Source organism: Alosa alosa, chromosome 19 (genome assembly GCF_017589495.1).
Source record: "Alosa alosa isolate M-15738 ecotype Scorff River chromosome 19, AALO_Geno_1.1, whole genome shotgun sequence".
Classification (NCBI taxonomy): domain Eukaryota; kingdom Metazoa; phylum Chordata; class Actinopteri; order Clupeiformes; family Clupeidae; genus Alosa; species Alosa alosa.
In genome coordinates, this window is record NC_063207.1 from 7,851,715 (window position 1) to 7,873,076 (window position 21,362).

Here is a 21,362-nt window from a genome sequence, read left to right on the forward strand (position 1 = left end):
TACCACAGAGAGATAATTTAAATCAGCAAAATGTCTGTCATTTGAACAAACACCTTGTCATTTCATGGCTCTTGTTAGAATTAATATATTCTATATGTCTATAATTTCCTTCGGCAATTGATTGAATTGACACTTTAAGTATTATATTGTTTTGTATTTCTATGTCGCTTTGGACAACAGCGTAACCATAACCATAACCATAATCTTGCTTATCACACACGTATCTGAATGGCAAACATGTACAGTACAGGTACGATAAGTATGTTATGTTAAAGGTGCTTTAAGCGATGCTGGGTAATGTCACTTCTGTTGACATTCAAACAAAACAGAGAGCTAGTTCGCTACTTCCTCCCCTCCCTCCGCGCAATTGAAACTCTCCTAAACGAACATCTCGTCTGTGATTTGCTGGAACAGTTTATTATGTTTTTATGGGCTAGGTTTGCCCAGGTTGTTTTTGTTGCCGTTTTTGGAGCCTGGGTTGTCCACAGAGATCACGTTTTTTTACAGTGTATTCAAGACACAGGCATCTAGCGGATGGTGAGGTGATGTTTGCTGTAAGTGACAAAAAAATGTTTTAGCCTAAAAAACGCATGGCATCGCTTAAAGCACCTGGGCAGCCGTGGCCTACTGGTTAGCACTTTGGACCTGTAACCGGAGAGTTGCCGGTTTGAACCCCAACCAGTAGGCACGGCTGAAGTGCTCTTGAGCAAGGCACCTAACCCTCACTGCTCCCCGAGCGCCGCTGTTGATGCAGGCAGCTCACTGCGCCGGGATTAGTGTGTGCTTCACCTCACTGTGTGCTGTGTGTGTTTCACTAATTCACGGATTGGGATAAATGCAGGGCTCAAAAGAGTATATATACTTATACTTATACCTTTAATGGGAAATTCATTCAAAGTTTAAATGCGTTGGCAATTGAGGTACAGTGGTATACACTGTATAGACAGTATACTGAGTGTATGTATTTATATGATATTTTCCAGTGTTTTTCCAATGTAACGGCAGTATGCATCTCTGTGTACCACAGGAATGGCTACAAGTTTATGTACTGCTCGGCGCGTGCGATTGGCATGGCGGGCATGACTCGTGGGTACCTGCACTGGGTGAACGAGAGGGGCACCATGCTACCGCAGGGACCAGTGCTGCTCAGTCCCAGCAGCCTCTTCTCCGCCTTGCACAGGTAACACACCAGCCCAAAGTCAACCACTAGCCTACAATCACACACTTAATACACCTGCCCACAAAGATTAACATTGTATACAACTCCACAAAGGTTTAAGTTATGTGGTGAATTCCCATAGCACTCCACTACTCACTTAAAGGAACGTCAACTTTTGGGAAATTTGCCGTCTGTCTCAGAGTTAGATAAGAGAATACCATACATCCCTTCTCTTCTGTGTGTGACACTCTTAGCCTAGTTTAGCATAATTCACAGTAAGTGGGTTACACCAGTTAGTCTATACTGTAGCTCCCTAATAGTTGGCGTATTCCTTTAATACACCTGCCTACAAAGGTTAACATCATGTTCTACCACTCCACAAAGGTTTAAGTCTTGAATTTCCCCTTGAGGATCAATAAAGTATCTATCTATCTATCTATCTATCTAAGTTATGAGTCACGACTCCACTAATGTTAAAGTAAAAGTATATCACTCTGTTTAAGGTAAAAGGATCTACCTAACCTCTAAAAGGATCTGCCTTACCCTAGGAAATACAGACATTGCATACCAATACAATACACTACTCACTAAGGTTAACTATAGGTTAGTGTGTACTTTCCTAGTTATTGTATATTTTGCCACTATGGCCACTATAATTGTCGATGAGAAGCATGTGAGGTTCCATCTCCAAACCCCCATGGAGATGTCGTCTACTGTATTATCACAATACTTTGTGCACCTCAGTATCAACAAAGCAACGTTCATGAACATTAACCAAAGATAAACACTCACTGGAATATGTAAACCATTAACAAAACACACTGGTCTAAATGTCCAGTGACGCGTGATGGGTCACCTTCTTTTTTTTGTATTAGGGAGGTGATCGAGAAGAAACCGGAGAAGTTCAAAATTGAGTGTCTGACCGACATCAAACACCTGTTCTACCCAAACACAGAGCCCTTCTACGCTGCTTTTGGAAACAGGCCCACGGTATGAAAAAAAAACATTTGAAAAGAGATTACGATCCCCTCAGTCAGTATTGAATTATAATACTGTATATGGTATGGCATATGGTACAGTACATTGAAATATACTGTTCTCTGTTGTATTTGTGACCATTGGTTGGCAGATTGGTGGTTAGCGTGCTTTTTTTTAATTAATCTGGGTAGGGGCTTCTGAAAATGTTTTTACCTTGGATTTTGGAAACATCTATTCCTGTGTATTAATGTACAATTTATACCCATCTTTAGGATGTATATTCCTATAAGGAAGTTGGAGTGCCATTGAATAGAATATTCACAGTGAATCCAAAGGGAGAGCTGATCCAGGAGCATGCCAAGACCAACATCTCATCGTAAGTGGCCCGAGACTGAGACCTCACTACACCTCAGTGTTATTACATCCAAGAGTGTGTTCACTTTCACATACTCATTTCACTCTTCACTTTTTAACTAATTCTTTAAGTCATGTAGTGGTTTTGTCAATATGTTTATCTTGATTGGAAAGAACTTTTTTTAAGTACTTTATAAATGAAAGTGACTTTTTAAAATCATGCCCCCATAGTGTAGCATTATACTCCATTTATATTCCATTTGAGCTGCCTGGCCGCTCTAGCTGTTAGCTGCAGCAACTCAAGTTAGGTAGCACCGATTCGTTTTTTTTGTACCGACAGTACTCGGTGACCTCAAGAAACAGAGATCTGTGTGACAAATTGCCCATGAGTCTCACATCTGTTGTTGGACTGTGGTGAAGTGACCTCTACTGCTGTACTGTGTGCAGATACGGGCGCCTGTGTGAGGTGGTGGACCATGTATTCCCGCTGATGATCCGGGGGAACACGTCGGATTTCCCCTGTTCGGACACCTACAGCCAGTTCACCTACTGGAGAGACCAGCTGCCTGAGGTGGAACCCGAAGACAAGGAAGCGGAGAAGAGCTGAGAAGAGGGACGCTTAGTCTCTCGCTTTCACACACATACACACACATACACACACACACACACACACACACACACACACACACACACACACACACACACACATAGTAATGTACATATACAGTAAAGAAGAGTACAGAACAAGCTTTGTAGAAGAAGCTTTGCAATACCATACCAGTACCTCTACGCACAAGCATCGGGGCGCCTTTTAACAAAAAACAAATTAAGCTTTGACATTTCTACATGTTTATGTGATCATGTTATTTATTTGTTTGTAAATCTTTTCTACATTTCTGGTCCTGAAACTAACATAAAAACATATATTAATAATAACCTCAGTGCAAGATTACCTTGTGCAAATATTATAATTCCACAAAAACAATCATCAAGTAAACCTAAAATAAAAATAATTATTAAATTATATATGAATAAAAATAAACCATATTTTTAATATTGCCAACAAAGAAAGCACTGATATACCTGAAAATACATATTGTTTGCTACCAGTACCATATTTCGCTACCAGTTTGCACCAAGACCATTGCCATATATCATAAAACCATCAAACAGTTTGTTGTGCACTTATAAAGAAAATGTACATCTAAATTTCACATGAAAAAAAATAGTACAGTCAACTTCCAATAATCCCACTTTAAACACTGAGTGGAGTCAGTGCAGGGCAAAAAAATCCTTTGATAAAAGCACTGTGGACAGATGGTACTTTTTGTTGTTGGATTTCTAAAAGCTCCCTTTATATAGCATGCACTTATCCAAACGCCATTTGACCTTTTGTATAGTTTTACCACTCTATAGTAGCATTCCTCTGATAGCTGATGTTTCTGTTTTTTTCCTTATCATATTCTGAACTCAGTGTTTTAAAGCTCATATTTAAAATTTTAAAGATCATATTTACACGGTTACTGATCAACAACTGATGACATAACCTTATTTGTAAGAGGGTTTTGGAATGTACATGTTGTTATTCATTTACAAAGTCAATGCATACTTTAATAGCTGGTTAAATATTAACACCAGACAATGCAAGGGAAACTCAGGGTGTGCCTCTACGATTCACACGGTGTCCCACAATTCCATCTGTTTTCATTTGGAACTTTACTGAGCTACTCTGTGATGACTTAGAAAAAAACAGGCTTTGTAATATTTTCATTGAAGTTATTTCTAAAGTTAAATACCTTTTTGAGATTTATAAAAGATCATCATGCATAATTTATCAGGTGACCATAATTTCAAAGGGTAGGCCTACATAAAAAAAAAAAAAAAAATCCAGCATGAATATTGTAAGTTGTCGGTGTCACTGAATGGGTGCCAAGGTAGCCTGACGAGCTGCGTAGGGTCAGGGGATTGTTTATCGTTGGTGTTTATGTTCAGACGAGGTGTGTAAATAGTAAATATGTGTTGAGGATAGAGAGGGATGTGCCTGCCTGTGTTGCAGGTGCAGTCAGTGTGTGTGTGTGTGTGTGTCTTACTGTGACTGAAGCTGACAGGCATTGTGGATGTTAAGCAGCCAGTGGTTCTCACTGACTCCTGCAGGAGATTGTTTTTGTTGTTGTTGTCACAGTGTATCGTTTGATATGATTATGTGATGTGATCCACAGGATGTAGCCAAGTGAAACATGGGCTGGGTAAAACCTGTAAACCCCTGAAGTTGACTATAGGCGTTGCCAGGGTCGTTGTCTGTCGAGAAATGTCATTATGCTTGTTGTGTGTTTATGGAGGAAATAAGATTCATATGAATTTGATGTATGCAACATAAAATGCAATTTGTCACCTTTACACTGTTTGTGGGGGAGGTGTTGAACACAAGGAAAATAACTGTTGTTGATGTTATTTTTATAATTATGACATTGTTGACCACTAAATACCATACCACTGTGAGTTAACTTAAACTGCAGATTGCTAATGTGCTACACCTAACAGTATTTTCATCTTTTAACTGCAGTGCACTCTCTGTAGAAGATCCAAGTTCTTTTTCATGAAACCTATATTTTGATACAGTATCAGTTTCAGATTCTGACATGAGAAGCATTACTGTGGTAGCAAGTCATCTCCTTATTTTATTTATGTGTTTGTGCACAGTCAACTGCCATCACTTTCCAGTCTGTCTGTATATGTTGTGGTATCGGTATTCTTTCTGTGAAAGATCTTGTTGCCTTAGTTTTGGCTGACATTATGTCATTGTTTGTCCTTCAAATGCATAGAGGTAAAATCAAATTTAAAAATCTGTATATTACTTTCAATAAATGCAAAACCAATGGACTGCAATGCTGTGATATGTTGTTTGTATGTCAATAGTAAATATGAGGTGAATCATTAAAAATATCATGATTACATACAGAATGTAAGACATTTATATTGTATTTATTAGGGCTGTCAATCGATTAAAAAAATTAATCTAATTAATTACATACTCTGTGATTAATTAATCTAAATTAATTGCATATATCATTTTTGCTGTAAAAGTATTTTAAATATTTAAATTCAAATGAATCATTGAATAATCAGCATTAGTGACATTAAAGTTCAAAAACTAGTATTAAAATAAAATAGTATTTTCACTGTTCAAATAATGGCCATAATATGAAGTTTTTTTTTCACATACAAGGCAACACTCCCCTCAATGTCAACACGTATTTCTTTGCATTGATGTGCGACTATAGAGTTGATGAACTCCGGTGATATGCAAATTCCTTGCAGCAGACATTGCAAAGGACTTTATTTTTATCAACACCATCAAGCCATTTTTTAAAAGTAAATGTTCCAATCAATGATCCAGGCAGCACGTTTTCTTCTCTCTCCTTCATTTTACAGTCTAATTTTTACTGACTAGAACGGCTCAGGGTCAAAGGTCACACGGAATCGATTAATCTGCACTATTTTTTTTAATCAGTTATTTTTTCTCAAATTCATTAATCGAAATTAATCAGTTATTTTGACAGCCCTAGTATTTATACATGTAAAATATTTATTGGACACATGTTTTAGCCCAGAGTGATGAGTTTGAGGTCATGACGGTCCCATCTGATTATTCAATTACTTTTAATATGAAAGTTAGTGAGTTGTTTTCTTTGCTGAAATTTAACAAATAACCACAGCTAAGTATGTCTTAATAACACAATGAACCCCTGTACAACAATATTACAAAAAGAAAACAGTATCAACGGTTGGTATACTGTCGTTTATCCCTCCCACATTGCACAGGATGAGTAGGATGGAGGGTCACAGTGGAGAACATAGAACACTATCATCTTCACCTTCCCTTCTCTCGCAGATACTCTGCTGCAAGTAATGAACAATATACTGTATTAGGCTACCTATTAATGTGTTGGGAGTGAGTTGAATTAGGATTCAATAAGGAGGTTAAAGCAGCTACTACATGATAGTGCAGCAGTGATTCTACATACCCAGTTTCTCCACAGCCTCCACGCACACACTGGGGTACATGTTTTCGTTGTATGTGGCCACAATGATGTACAGAGCTGTCTTTACCAGTAGCAAGCCATGCCCTCCCTGAGGAAAAGACAAAAGCAGCGACAACCTCTCAACATTCACCAAACTAAACCTTCACATTTATTTCTAACTCTGGGTCACTCTGATCTGGGATCTGAAACCTACGTCTACTGTAGCCTATATTTTACCTAGTCTATAGAAAAAAATACAGTATGTATTTAAGCATAGGGTTAACTTAGGCCCATTTCAACAGGGTGCGCATGCACCCACGATTCAGTTCTGCAGCAAATGTGGCAAAATGAATGAGTTATGTTTACAGTAGCATAGTTGTTGATTACAGCAGGAACATGTAGGGTGTGAAATAAATAAAAGCTGCTACAAGCATTACAGTATGTGGTAGAATGAGAAACACATACACATTTAGAGTAAACTGAGTTCTTGTCAGCCCGGACACAAGTGTATAACCTCTCTTGAAAGAAGAATCCATGCCCTCTCGTAGACATCAAATGTTTGAAAGCGTCCACAAACATTTGAGCTTGTTGCGGAGAGATCTACAACACGGAAAAAAATAGCACTAGGCTATGACATACGTCTTGGGTGGAGATAAACTGTCTATGAAATAAATAAGGATCTACAAGCACAAGTGGACTAGGCTACATCAAAACTAGTGTGAAGGCTTACACTATCTTACACTAATTATTTTGTTCAACTGACTTTAAAACGTCAGTCATCTCCCTCATTGGTGTCATCTGTATGAACAGTCAGACTTACGTTAAATCGTGTGGTTGCTGCAGTGATAGTGGCGGTTTTTGTCACCACTACTGCCGCCTGTTCTACGTGTCTTGTATCAATCAGGCAATCATTGATGAGATGTTGAAACTGATTCATGATGTTTTCATCCTGTATGTTTACGGAAGTCAGCACGTGGCGTCCTTAGCAACGCTCAGCGGGGGAGGATGGTGATGTCATCTGGGAGAACACAATAACCTGCACCACAGTAGCTTGTGAAGGTAGCCTATTTCTACGACGGAGTATTAGGGCCACACATGAAGAAAAAAAATATGTTTTGCCATGGCGAGATTAAACTCGACATGTCGACATTAAACTCGACATTTCGAGAATAAAGTTGAAATATCATGTCGACTTTAATCTCGACGTGTCGACATTAAACTCAACATTTTGAGAATAAAGTTAGTTTGGAGAGAGAACGACCGCTCGGGACGATTGAAAGGGAGGACGAATGAAACATTGCAGTTTTCTTCGAGTGCAACAATAGATATAGGCCTAGGCCTATCATGTGGACAAAACATAGAACATAATATCCGTTGCTCAGCCAAATGCTTTCCAAATGCCAAAACATAGAACATAATATCCGTTGCTCAGCCAAATGCTTTCCAAAAGCCAAATGCGTTTATTTATTTATTGTAGGCCTATTATTAAATAGTGTTTTTCATCTAAGGTTCAACTTCATGCTTATGCACTAGACTAGGTATACTAAGTGCTCCCCAATCCCAGACTTTCACATTGCATGTTTGTTTGTCAACTGCTACATGTCTATGGAGAGACGAATAAAGCTGTCATCCCGACCAGGCAACCCCATGTATTCTAAGTAAATGCACACATATTCCCTCACGGGATCAAAAGAGTATAGGCCTATATACTTATACATATCTGTGTTTATAGCCTCCTATATGCATTGCAGGTGAGTCATGGAAAAGCAGTTTTGGAAAAAATAGTTTTGCCATGTTAACCTATGGAGGCCTGTACGTGGGTCATGAGGGCAGTTATTTGGATGTGCGGTGGCCTCACCCACGTAAAACAGAGTGAAATGTAGCCTACTATAGAAACATTATATGATTGGAAACATGTATTATTCTAGCTATATAATGGTACATGGTATAACCGCGAGATACAGCGCTTCACGATGACGGCAATGAGAAGACGCAATCTATCTGAATATCTGCAATCTATCTGAAATAAACCTACAATAACATGTAGGCTACATAGCTTAAGCTGTAGTCTATGTTTAAACTTTATTTCGAGTTTAATGTCAGCATGTCGACTTTAAAGTCGACACGTTGAGATTAAAGTAGAAATGATATTTCAACTTTATTCTCGAAATGTCGAGTTTAATGTCGACATTAAAGTCGATACTTTGAGATTAAAGTCGACATTACATTTCAACTTTATTCTCGAAATGTCGAGTTTAATCTCGTCATGGCAAAAATATTCCTTCATGTGTGGCCCTAATACTCCGTCGTATATTTCACTTATTTTCTATGGCTCACAGCGAAGGCAGACAAAATGTTTGAGAGGAGGAAAATGTTTGTAATTATTTTATTTTTGCTGAAAGCCCAGTTGTGTCATGCTTGGTTTGGGCACCCTCATCTCATGACGCAGACACTGCTGCTCAATCAACCTATTATGTTAACACAGTGGCTGGCCTACAATCAAGTCAGGTTTACCACCTTAAAAAGGAAAACAATAAAATATCTTACATACAACACATGGCATTTAAGTTCAAAGGAATATAAACACAAAGAATTGTGTTTAATAATCTTTATGCAGTAATATTTACGCTCAGGGACTTGGTCATCTCTCTACAGAAAAAGAAAACTCCATTCAACTTAAGTCAATCATACACAGGCACTACTTAGATTTATAACAGTTAGACCTCAATCCCACATACCATCTGACTGACCCTGATCTGGACGAGAGCCGCGCCAAAACCAGATCAGGGGACGTATCTGGTCCACAGCCACAGCCAGTTATCCTCTAGGAGGGAGATCCCGGCTCTGCTATGGCAGGCTGTTTAAAACCCGCGGATAGTCAAAATCGCTTAAATTAAAAAAATAAATACAATTTTGCCCAGCGCACCAATCCACAGTGATCTTCTTGACCAATGAGAAGTCATCACCTCTTCTTTTGTACCGACAGTAAAATCAAATCCAACAGAAGCATCTGGAAAAGCTGTCCTCCAAAGCTCATGGGAGGAGAAAAGGTATAACTGAAGTGTTTCTGAATGTTCTACAGTATTCGTTAGATAGTCCTTGGATGCCAGATCTATTTCTGGGAGTGAACATGGTGTGATTGGTGTGTAAGTACGGAGAGTGCTGCAGATGGAGTTACATCTTAAAAAACACATAAAATGAAGACAACATACAAACAAACAAAAAGCAGCAATCAAGCAGCCCAGAACACTTTAAAACCCCCAATAAAGTGTTACTACAAACCAAGTTCCTGTCTACAAACAAAAACATCCTTTCCAGTCAGAAAAGGCACATGAGAGAGGAAAATTAAACAAAGACGACCTCTGACAGAGAGTGAAGGAAGAACACTTGGAGCGATCCTGAGATATTTCCAGATCCAGTGGTAAACTATCTCCATGGTGACTGACACCTCATAGTACTTGAGAGTAAAAATAATAATAATAATAATAATAGTAATAATAATAATAAAAATAACAACAACTAAAATGGCTACCATTTACAACACTTGGCAACAGTCACATGTCTGCATGTCGACAGAGTGCATAGACGCTCAGCATCATGGCTGAAAGACAGTCATCCATTCATCACTCTGTTCATGCTTCCATCCATCCATCCAGTAGTGTTCTCCACAGTAGTTAAGGGCTTCTTGCTCTTTCTGTCTCTCGGTAAGGCCTGGTGATGTGTGGAAGATCTGAATGATTCAGTAGTACTAGTGGTGTTTGCGTTTGTGTATGTGAATATGAATGTGTGAGTGTGTGTGTGTGTCTGTGTCTGTGTGTGTATCTGTGTCTGTGTGTGTGTGTGTGTGTGTGTGTGTGTGTGTGTGTGTGTGTGTGTGGTCAAACAGATGCACGTCGAGGTGGACCCAAACTTTCCCGGTGGGCACCTCACGCTGAAAGTGTGTGTGTGTGTGTGTGTGTGTGTGTGTCTGTCTGTCTCATTTGTGCGCCTTGTGGTCAAACAATTGCAGGTCAAGGCGGACCCAAACTTCGCCGGTGGGAACCTCGTGTAGGAGCAGTCGCCGCGTCGTTGGGCCCTTGCTCTCTAGTTCCTTCTTTATGGTTGCCACGGGTACCTCGGTCCGACCCAGGAAATCTGTGAGAACACACACATTGGGACATGCAACTGATGCAACTTCTGGAACATACCAGATTTAAGCTATGACTTGACATGTATTGCAAACATTTGTTTTATTTATTCACTTGAGTGTATGTGAATGTAAGTGAATGTAAGAAAAATATTCCAGGGAGACACTTGGGAAGTTCTTGTCTGTTGCTTCAGTGGTCTTATAAAATAACAAGTGCAATGAGGAAACTGTTAAGAGTACTGAATAATTAGAACTTGATCACCAACAGTTCTCTTCATACACTTACCATCAGGAGAAAACTGTTCCCTTTCAAAAATGGTAATGCATAAGACATCCTGATACACATCCTTGATGTGGAACTGGCAGTTGAAGTTCCATTTGGGGTTAACGGTTTCGTTGAGGGTTCTAGAGGTGTAACACTGAGCTCCCATGGTAACCTCACAGTAAGGGTTGCTCTTCCCTGTAGCCACACAGAGTTAAAGACATCAGTAAAGGCTAGACAGACCAAAGATACAGGTTAACCCCAAACTGTGTATGTATTTAGATTAGAGGTCTCACCGTTGGGCTTTGACGATTTGAGTTCGGTAGCCTCCAGAATGGTCACAAGCAGACGGCCAATCCCAGTAGCCTTTACTGACCGAGCTGAGGGAAATGATAAACTTCAGGTTAGGTCAGTGGTGTAGTCTATGTGATACGCAGGACTACGCAGTATACCCACTTAAAAAGCATTACCATCTCAGCATACCCACTTAAAAAGCATCGCCATCTCAGTATACCCACTTAAAAAGCATCACCATCTCAGTATACCCACTTAAAAAGCATCACTATGTCAGTATACCCACTTAAAAAGCATCACTATGCCAGTATACCCACTTAAAATAGGCAAGGATACATATTAACATTTGGGGTTGATCACAGTATCCACTACAGCTAACAAGACTACATCACAGTATACCCACTACAGCTAACTAGACTTCACCACTGGGTTAGGTGAAGAATACTAAACATCTTGTGTGATTGAGATTGATGATATCAAATTGACAGATAGTATCAGGTTAAGTATTGTGAATAGTTAGACAATACAGTAGATAAACAATAATTTAGGATAAACTACTTTTAGTGATAGATAGTGATAGCACCTTGCCAGGCACACATAACTAAGGACTATGGTTGGACTACTTTTTGCACCTTCACCATGACACTCACTCCCTTTAGCACCTCATCAGTCCCGGCCCTGTCACTACAAGCGTCTTATGCTTGATCACCCTCAAGCACATTGGACTTTCTTAATTTAACTTATATAGTGTATTTAGTATTTAGTTTTGTTAGTTTTCTTATCTGTCTTATCTTCTACTGTCTTTATTGTACAGTGGAGTTTAGTTATATGTTTATACTTACACTTATGTTTACCATTTCGGCTGTAAGTGCATGTTGTGTGTTATGTCTGTATGCTACTGAGACCCTTGAATTTCCCCTTGAGGATCAATAAAGTATCTATCTATCTATCTATCTATCTATCTAGATAGATAGATAGATAGATAGAGATAGATAGATAGATATACTTTATTGATCCCTAGGGGAAATTCACTGAAAGGATTTAAAAGCCTCCGGGGCTCATTTTGAAGATGGTCACTGGTGTCCGGGCCTTCACCTTGATAAGTTCTTTCTCTCCTCTTCTTCTCCGTCTCGATGAACTTCTCAGAGGCAGCTTTGATTTTCTGGACCCAGGCAGTTCTAAGACAAGAGCGGATCAAAACCAAGTTACACTAAAGGTGTACCAAGTTACCTCAGAGTGAAACATCAGTAATATTATGATGCTACTGTGGCCAAACACGACACGGATCCTGGATGGTGTGTGTGTGTGTGTGTGTGTGTGTGTGTGTGTGTATGTCTCTGTGTATGTGTGTGTCTGTGTGTGTGTGTGTGTGTGTGTGTGTGTGTGTGGCCGCTATGTTTGTGGCCGCTACCTCTCGTTGATGTTCTCGGTCTTGAGGGTGTAGACACGGTCTATGTGGGAGATGTGGAAGACGGGCTCGTCGCTGGAGGGGTCAGAGGGCATCTTTACCAGGACCTCGTTCAGAAACACCGGCTACACGAGGAGATAAAAGGGCCGAAATGGACACAAACGATAAGTATGCGTCCAAGATAAAGCACCGCTCTGCCAACATTCAACATCAACACAAATGATGAGTATGCGTCCTCACCGTCTTGTACATCTTGAACTGCGTGTTACTCTTGGGGCTGAAGAGCTTGTCGGCGCCTGAGGAGGAGAACTGCTTGGTGGTGTGGGTAAGCAGCAGGAAGTCGGTGAACAGGAAGGCATACAGCTCCTTACTGCTCTTGGTTTTGTACAGTTTGCCACTGTGCAGCAGCTTACGCGGGCCCAAGCAGTTGGTCAGGGAGTTAAAGACCAGGTTCTACAGACAAAAAGGAAACAAGAGAAACAACAACATGAAAACATAGGTAAATAAAGATAAATAAATACAGAGTCTATGATGCTTATGGGCACATCATACATTTAAGTACATTTAAGAAGAATTTGTAAATTATACTTGGATGACAATTTTGGTATTTCCTCAACATAGTAAAAAGAATACAGTTTCACTTCTGTATTCTTTCCTTTTGAGTGACTGTCTAATTCCAGTGTTGCCCGTACATTGACTTATTAGTGGCGGCCCACCACAATATCAACATTGACCACCACACAATGATTATCCAGGTTGTACCAAATTGTGCTTAAATCTGGTTAGCATCATAACCACTCTGTGCTAATTTGTTAAAAACTGTTGCATTCAAGTAAATTCTGCAAACCAACCACCACAAATGGAATATAATTCTGTGGGAAACACTGAATTCTTTCCTCATTCAAAAATAGTCAAACGGTTCTCACCTCCAACTGCACCTCACACTGCACATGGTTCTGGATCCACTCCAGGCGGTCTGAGTTCTCCTTCTCCCTGACGCCCTCGTTGACCTGCGAGCACAGCTCCTCCGCCTTCTCCAGTGACTCACGTAGATGCATGTGGTCTGTGTGAGAATCCGGCGTGCTCTCTAGGATCTGGGGAATAGAGAGGGAAACTTTAGATCAACCAACACACACACACAGTAGCCTACAAGCAACCAGACACACACAATCACACAAGAAGACACACACAAACACCCACACACAGTACAAGCAACCACACACACAATCACACACGCGCACACACACACATACACATGAACAAGAACACAGATTCCTACAAAATAGACTAAACACTGAAATGCTAATGCTAATGCCCCAAGAAGAGGGCTTTATGAAGTCCACTCACGTTCTTGATGTGGAGAGGATAGCGGGTAATCCTCTGCATGGGTTTCAGTAGGAAGCTGGACAACGGCATCCCCTTGCAGCGGTAATCAGTGGCGATTTTCTGCACATGGAAACTTTCCAGGGTTAGTCCATTCATTCAGATCAGACCAGTCAGAGGATTTGGTACTTGCCTACATCTAAACTTTCTCAGTCTACTAGACTAGCTAGTTCCTTAAAACAATATGCTGTTAGGTCACCATATAGCATTAAGTACCATCATTACACATTACTACTTCATTCATTACGCAACATATCACAAACGATAACAGCTAGTATTCTGAGGAAACAAAGCAGCCAAGACTGCTGATCGTCCAGACTACTGATCCATGACTGAGATACATTTACATTTATTAATTTAGCAGACGCTTTCATCCAAAGCGACAAAAAATAGGAATAACATTCAAGATACAATGCAGACTGTAGAGGACACCAATCAATACTACCATCAGAGGATGAGAGTGCAGAAGTTTATATACTAGTATATAAATTAATACTAGTCAAAGAGTAGTCAAAGGAGACAATGGTAAAAGAATGAGGTAGAGGAGTGAAGAAAGGGAAGTGCATGGTTAGTGCATGGTTAGTGCATGTTTAGTGCATGCTAATTGATGCAACAAAAGCAGTGGCCAGACCCTGGGGTCTCTCTACTCGGTGAGATGAGTAGTGGTCAGAGCAGTGCGGTGCCATGGGTGAGCTGACCTTGAGGAAGTCCTTGAAGTCGGGCTCCTGATCGCACTTGATCTGCAGCAGGGCGGCGCCGTTGAGCTGGCAGCTGCAGAAGCGGATGTAGGCCTGCATGTGGGCCAGCTCCGCCGCCAGGATGTCCCCGATCATCTGCACAGGCATGTTATCACCACCCGTCTTCTTACGCACGCGCAGGGCCCTTAACACACACACACACACACACACACACACACACACACACACACACACACACACACACACACACACACACACACACACACACACACACACACACACACACACACAATACACAGCCCAGAAATATATATGCTGCATAGCTTTAAATCCTGCATGTTTTTTTTTACCTTTACACAAAGGCCACCACACAAACTCTCCCATACATGCACATGAAGGCAAGACATGAATGCATGAAACCACATTATACACACAAACTATGCACATGTAGTATGACTACAGTCGCCCTGCAGGGGGCAGTGTTCTGCCAGTAGTCATTAGCACTGTAGAGGTGGGTAGGGATGCATACTTGAGAAACTTGTTGTTGCACGTGATGAGCTCACGCCAGTTGACAAAGATCATGCCCATCTCCTGCTCAGTGAGGCGACCAGACTCTGACATGGGTTTGTGGAAGACCTACCAGAGACGAGACATGTCCAGCGTGAAATATAGCCAGGGGGTACATAAACAGGCAATGTGCACACACACACACACACACAATCTTAGAGAGGCTTAATAGAATACCAGCATGTGGCATGGGCATATTAAGAGTGAGCAGTAAATCAGTCATTCACATGCATATTGTCTTTACTTACATGACAGCTCTCATCTCTCTCACTCTTACACACACACACACACACACACACACCTCCAGAACCAGCTGCAGATCTTCCACGTATTTCTGCTCAGTCTCGATGAGCTCATGGATGTAACCCTGCCTCTTCCTCTCTTGCGGGGTGAGGGTGTCCAAGCTAGTCAGGTCCGCACACCCTACACACACACACACACACACACGGCACCAGTCAGTACATTCCAAATATTTATCCCCACACTTGCACGCACACACAGAACAGCACCAATCCATACAGTATATTTGTGAACAAAAGTACACAAACACACACACACACAATTCATAAAAACCAACAGCACTATGACATACCCTAACCTGAGAAGCAGATTGGAGATGGAGCCAAATAAACAGAGAGACAGAGAGGGTAGCAGAGCTCTCAGTGTTTAAAGCACACATTCACATGCACACGCACACACTTTCTACAGAGGCTGGCTCAGCTCACAGCAAAGGCCACTGGGGGGAGGAGGGCCGTGGTGCGGTCGTGTCCAGTCCAGTCCAGTCTTACCTAGCGTGGCGGCGGGGAGCCCATTCTCACAGTCCTGGAGCTCCTCTGTCTCACTGCCCCCGCCGCTCCTCCTCATCCTCATCCTCATCATCATCATCCCACAGTCTGAGAAAGAGCAGTCTGCTCCCCGCACCTAAACTCATTCTGCCCGCCAAGCTAAGTTAAGCTAAGCTAACCTCAACCCAAGCCTGGGCTACCTGGCCCTCCACTCTGGCTGGGCTAGCTGGCTCTCTCTGCTCACCTCACCTCTACTCCGCTCCTGTAGTAATGTGAGCAGATCGACGTTGGGGGAAAACTGTTATTACCTCAAATACAGGGCTAAGGTGACCGGGCTGGGTGACCACAGGCTACTGAAGATGTAAACACACTCTTAAGTCCATCCCTAAGATGGCTGATTTACCAGGGTGGCACTGCTCCGAACGCTGCTCTGATCTCATATCTATATCATGCTCTGACTTGCGGATTTGAAGGTAAAAGGAATAACAAACATTACACTGAACAGTGTTATTCTTTCAAAATGCCTTTAATGTCTACTTGGTTTGATAAGTGAAGGTCACAATTTTAAAAATCAGGTAAATAAAGATTCAAAAATATTTCCCTTTAGTGTGTTCTTTTCTTTATCTTTCAACACCCCACATCCAGACAATTGCATAGATTTCCATCAACAGAAAAAACCCTTATGTTCACAATACTGAATTAATATACACATCAGTGATAAGCATACAGAACAAAGGCCTCCTGTTCAAGAGCAGCATCTTGGGGTACATTCTAAGGTCACTTCAGTACGAGGTCAAAAAATTATACACCAGAATTGTATACAACATTGTATACAGTGCTTTTGAGCAATTAGGCAATGAAAATAAATGGCTTAAATGAGGTGTACTTCCATTACATATAGGTTCCAGATTGAAAAAAAAAGTCATGTTAAAATATTTGGGTAAAAACTGAAACTTGACAGACATACTGAGTCACTGACATTTCATATTCCAACTTGATTGAAATCACTTTGATTTATAATCAAGCATGTTTAAGAAGTCAAATGATTATTATTTGGTTTGTTGTTGTTTAGCACGTCTCCAAACATGTTATTCTTATGCAAAAACAAAACAAAAAAACAAATGCAAATCTTATCCTCTTCATCTGTCTATCACAGAGGCAGCTTCACCCTCATGCAAATAAAACTAAGTGCGTGCTAGACGTCCATTTTGTCAAATATTCCACTGCAGGTTGGACATGTCACATGCAGTGAGTTGACTACCCACGCTCAAATGCACCTGCAGATGTGTTCACTCTTGACTGAACAAGATCTGGTCTGATATGCGTCCATCAAAGTAGGCATGAGGCCTCTGGTGAGGCTTTTGATAATGAACAACTATGAAAAATGTGAATGGATGAAATGCCATTACAAATTAAAGATGACACAGAATGGAAAACTGTTTTTACCTTGGCTTTGTTGAATAAGGAGAGGTCAGTGCATGACCACAAAGCTACCGTGAACTGTTAACACGCTCGTTTCCTCCTTCATATGCAAATCTCGGACTTTGAAATGACTACTGAAAACGAGCAAATCTGAACACAGACGGACTGGGACGCAAATACGGACTGTGACGCAAACACGGACTGTGACGCAAATACGGACTGTGACGCAAACACGGACTGTGACGCAAACCATCCTTCTGATCCCTGCCCCCTCCACATGTTAGGTTACCACTAGGAGTTAGTACAAGTTGCTGGAGGCTATTTGGAACAGTCTTTGGTTGCAAGGCAGTCAGTAAGCATAAAGCTCACTTGTTTATTTATACTGGTGCCAGATAAGCATGAGGGGGCACTAGATATCTGCTAAAATGGGCCATTTTATTCCCCAGGGTTGTAAATGGGCTTGTAAAATAGCATCTGAACATGTTTTTAACAGACCAAATTGATATACCTTCTATGTTATCAATGTTAGTGTTATGGTAACAAGGTAAAATACTCTGTTTGTCCATTCTAGGTCACCTTTAAAAGGGCATTTGGCCTGGCTTTGGGGTTTAGTCTGGACCTTGTCCTGGTGCAGAGGGACAGTTCAGATTGAGCTGTTATCAGTGTAGAGGTCACAAATGCATTGTTGTCCAGATATGAAGAGGGATAGGAGACTATTGAGAGACCCACAATCATCCATATTCTAACCCTCGATTATATGAAAGATAAAATGAATTACTGTTTTGTTCTTTTTCCAAAAAGCACGATAATTATTCATACTAAATACTAAACACCTGCACCTCCCAAATACTGTACCTTCTGTACGAGTCAAAACTTATTGCATATTGGATCCATGAGAAAGTGTTAAAAAGTCAGAAGCAACTCCACAGCAAACACAGCTAGTGGAAAACGCAGGAGAAGGCTTTTAAGGAAACGTGTTAGTGGATGCTAAAGCCGTAAGCCCTGAGCACAATGCCTTTGATAAGGGGGGTGGGGATGGGGCGCGACGATGGCCCTTCAGCCCAAACACAGAACGGGGGGATCTGACCAGGGGAGGCACTGAGAGCAAGAAGAGGAAGAGAGGAGGAGGAAGGAGGAAGAGGTGGAAGCAGCGGCAGCCGTACTACCACCCTACAGAAAAACAACAACAGAGAGCAGGGCAGACAGAGAGAGAGAGAGAGAAAGGGAGAGAGAGAGAGAGAGAGAGAGAGAGAGAGAGAGAGAGAGAGAGAGAGAGGGAAGAGAGAGAGAGAGAGGGAAGAGAGAGAGAGAAAGGGAGGGAAAAGAAGTGCAAGAAAAGAGAAATTACGCATGAGAACATATTGGACGGATGGATGGACAGAAGAACAGAAAAACATTGATCACTTTGAGCTCCATCTGATAATGAACACATATATAGCAAAATAATAATAACAATAATGATAATGATAATGACAAGACTCATTAGCCTTCCATAACTCAAACAGCATCAGCTGGACATCCTAATACCCCTCTTGGCTGACTAGAATAACAGGCAATTATGTGCGAGTGACCGTTTACAAATACCAGTATGCCAAGACAGACATGTACCTTCACCATATGGAGCGGTTAAAAAACAAACATGTGACCTTGCTAAATTAAAAAAGATACACTACAACATCTCTCATCAATACTGCTCCAATGCTGCCAACACCATTGAAAGAAAGGAACATACAAACACATAAAGACAGTGGTGAAGTAGGAGTTTCCCTTCTCAAAGTGATATAGTCCGGCTATACTGTCCTGATAATAATAACCAATGTAGTGCTATACTGTGAGCTGCTTTGGACAAAAGCTCTGCCAAATACCATAAACATAAACATAAACATAATAAGTGCCGTGTGTGTGAATGCTGAAGTCTTTAGGGGTGATGAGGCAGCCTGTTTTTCTCTACTTACACTGCTGACTGGGGTCGGACTCTGCAGTGGTCATCTTGACGTAGTTGGTCGGGAAGAGGCCCGTGACCCCGTTGATCTCGCCTTTCCACCAATCCGGGTCGTTCTTGTCCAGCACGTTGATGAGCTGGCTCGCGGAGAAGCTCAGCTCATCCTTATTGGCTGCCGTGTAGTCGTACATAGCGATGACCTGGCACACTGAGGAGAAAGGGACACGTTGGAGTGAGAGAGAGAATCAGAGACAAAGACAGAAAGAAAGACAGACAGAAAGAAGGTAAGAAAGATAGACAGACAGAAAGAAGGAAAGAGAGAAAGAAAGAGACAGACAGCAAAAAAGAAAGAAAGAAAAACAAAGAAACAAAGAAAAAGAAAGGAAAGAACAGAAGAAAAGAAAGAAAGAAAGAAAGAAAGAAAGAAAGAAAGAAAGAAAGAAAAAAAGAAAGAATGATGGAAAGAAAGAAAGAAAGAAAGAATGAAATCCCCATCCCCTGCATGTTCTGCTTGGTGGGGAAATGAGAGTGTTGCTGAGGGTATGGAGTGAGAGTTTCGGGCGCACTGCACAGTAGCTCACCTACGGCAGGGGCTGGGGTGGACTTGCCACTGTTGGAGCCCAGCATCTTAACATGAGACGCAGGGAACCAGCCTTTCTGCCTCCTCTTACCCCTCGCCTGGAACAGGAAGGAATAGAACAGCACAAATAAGACAGACAACCCCACACAGGTCCAGATCATCTTGGCTACAGTGTCTACTTTTAGCGGGATCGCCCTTTTTTTCCGAAAGGAAAATTCTCAACTTTTTCCTAACAGATTATTTTTCTCATTAAGGACGATACTTCTTTGTAGTTTTTTTGTTACATTTCTTGTACAATGTCGACTTTGTATGTGCAACTTTTCTTCTGTATTGCTAGGGACAAAATACATTTTAAATTTCCGTACTTTTCCATGTCTGGAAAACAATATTTCATACATTTTCCACAATAATTCCGCGACAAAATGTGTATGTTGTGGAGGCGCCCGCTATTACAGGTATAGTGAGAGTGTGAGTGATGAGGAGGTGTGTGTGTGTGTGTGTGTGTGTGTGTGTGTGTGTGAGGTTGAGGCGTCCCCAGTTACAGGTATAGTGAGAGTGTGTGTGAGGTGGAGGTGTGTGTGAGGTGGAAGTGACCTCTAACCTGCAGTTCTCCCAGCCACCAGCCGGTGCGGTTCCTACTGAGGATGAGGATGAGCTGCCCGGGCGCCAAGGTCAGCTGCTCCGCTCCGCTCGCCGAGTACGCCTTGGTCACCTGGGCGATCTCTGGAGGAGGGCGAGTGGACAGGAAGGGATGAGTATAGGAGAGAGAGCAGTGTAGATGCTGGGTACCATACGACTATAGCGCACATGTGTCTATATGTGCCTGTGCACTGGTGAAAGAGATCATCTGTGCACATGTGGGGCCAGATGTGTAATGTGTGTGTATTGGATGGCTTCATGAGAGGGTCGTGACTGACTGTTGTAGACTGTTGTATTGTTAGCGATTTGATTAGACTTAGAAAAGGAGTTGAAGGGGGTTTGATTTGTACCTGGCTTCTTATTCATTCCAGATTTCCCTGAGAGGCTGGAGGTCTGGTTAAAAAGATTCAACAAAATCACAGAGAATAGCATCAGCAAGAGCAACTACAAATTAGTCTACAAGCATCACTAAAAACTACATACAGTACATATATCAACCAATCAGCTAGCAGTGATGAAAGTGTGCGTGACTATGGAGGATGACCAGGAGAGGATTTACATCGGCCTCTTTGGGCTTGACGTAGTTGAAGGGGAAGAGACCGTAGCGCTCGCCGATGCAGCCCTTCCACCACTCTCCCTCTCGCTCCGTCACCAAGATGGCGTCGCCCTCGTTGAATGTCAGGTCACCTGGCTCTGGGCTCTCGTAGGTGTACAACGCCACATACTCTGGTTGTGGAGACACA

General features: G+C 41.6%; 3 protein-coding genes across 5 annotated transcripts in view; 1 reads left to right on the forward strand and 2 right to left on the reverse strand.

Annotated features, from left to right (window-relative positions):
* Nucleotides 1-5,377, forward strand: part of lpin1a (lipin 1a) — a 33,881-nt gene extending 28,504 nt beyond the window's left edge. For 2 of the 3 annotated variants that reach the window (XM_048227547.1, XM_048227548.1), the window contains exons 18-21: nucleotides 1,028-1,180; nucleotides 2,035-2,149; nucleotides 2,410-2,513; nucleotides 2,939-5,377. In XM_048227547.1, the coding sequence (XP_048083504.1) occupies nucleotides 1,028-1,180; nucleotides 2,035-2,149; nucleotides 2,410-2,513; nucleotides 2,939-3,098 (532 nt within the window). In that variant the 3' untranslated portion in view covers nucleotides 3,099-5,377. Of the gene's footprint in view, nucleotides 1-507; nucleotides 555-1,027; nucleotides 1,181-2,034; nucleotides 2,150-2,409; nucleotides 2,514-2,938 lie in introns of those variants that run through there. The other variant, XM_048227549.1, reaches the window with a different exon arrangement.
* An 899-nt stretch (nucleotides 5,378-6,276) lies between these two features.
* pfn4 (profilin family member 4) lies at nucleotides 6,277-9,323 on the reverse strand. The gene is made up of 5 exons (XM_048270883.1): nucleotides 9,252-9,323; nucleotides 7,334-7,549; nucleotides 6,979-7,113; nucleotides 6,517-6,622; nucleotides 6,277-6,391 (listed from the first exon to the last, which is right to left on the reverse strand). Exons 2-5 carry the CDS (start codon nucleotides 7,448-7,450, stop codon nucleotides 6,363-6,365), a joined length of 387 nt encoding a protein of 128 aa, XP_048126840.1. The 5' UTR covers nucleotides 7,451-7,549; nucleotides 9,252-9,323; the 3' UTR covers nucleotides 6,277-6,362.
* Nucleotides 8,884-21,362, reverse strand: part of itsn2b (intersectin 2b) — a 46,657-nt gene continuing 34,178 nt past the window's right edge. Inside the window, 16 exon segments of the mRNA XM_048270881.1 lie at nucleotides 8,884-10,647; nucleotides 10,926-11,099; nucleotides 11,198-11,281; nucleotides 12,291-12,373; nucleotides 12,607-12,728; nucleotides 12,844-13,056; nucleotides 13,530-13,697; nucleotides 13,951-14,049; nucleotides 14,685-14,868; nucleotides 15,214-15,320; nucleotides 15,553-15,674; nucleotides 19,414-19,608; nucleotides 19,982-20,078; nucleotides 20,582-20,703; nucleotides 20,970-21,012; nucleotides 21,179-21,345. Of these exon segments, the coding sequence (XP_048126838.1) occupies nucleotides 10,490-10,647; nucleotides 10,926-11,099; nucleotides 11,198-11,281; nucleotides 12,291-12,373; nucleotides 12,607-12,728; nucleotides 12,844-13,056; nucleotides 13,530-13,697; nucleotides 13,951-14,049; nucleotides 14,685-14,868; nucleotides 15,214-15,320; nucleotides 15,553-15,674; nucleotides 19,414-19,608; nucleotides 19,982-20,078; nucleotides 20,582-20,703; nucleotides 20,970-21,012; nucleotides 21,179-21,345 (2,138 nt within the window). The 3' untranslated portion in view covers nucleotides 8,884-10,489.

Coding starts and splice junctions, on each gene's coding strand:
- pfn4 (XM_048270883.1), bottom strand. CDS start 7,450: ATGAATCAGTTTCAACATCTCATCAATGATTGCCTGATTGATACAAGA. Junction 7,114..7,333: donor CAGCAACCACACGATTTAAC/GTAAGTCTGACT, acceptor TCCGTGTTGTAG/ATCTCTCCGCAACAAGCTCA. Junction 6,623..6,978: donor ACTCAGTTTACTCTAAATGT/GTATGTGTTTCT, acceptor TCTTTTCCTCAG/GGAGGGCATGGCTTGCTACT.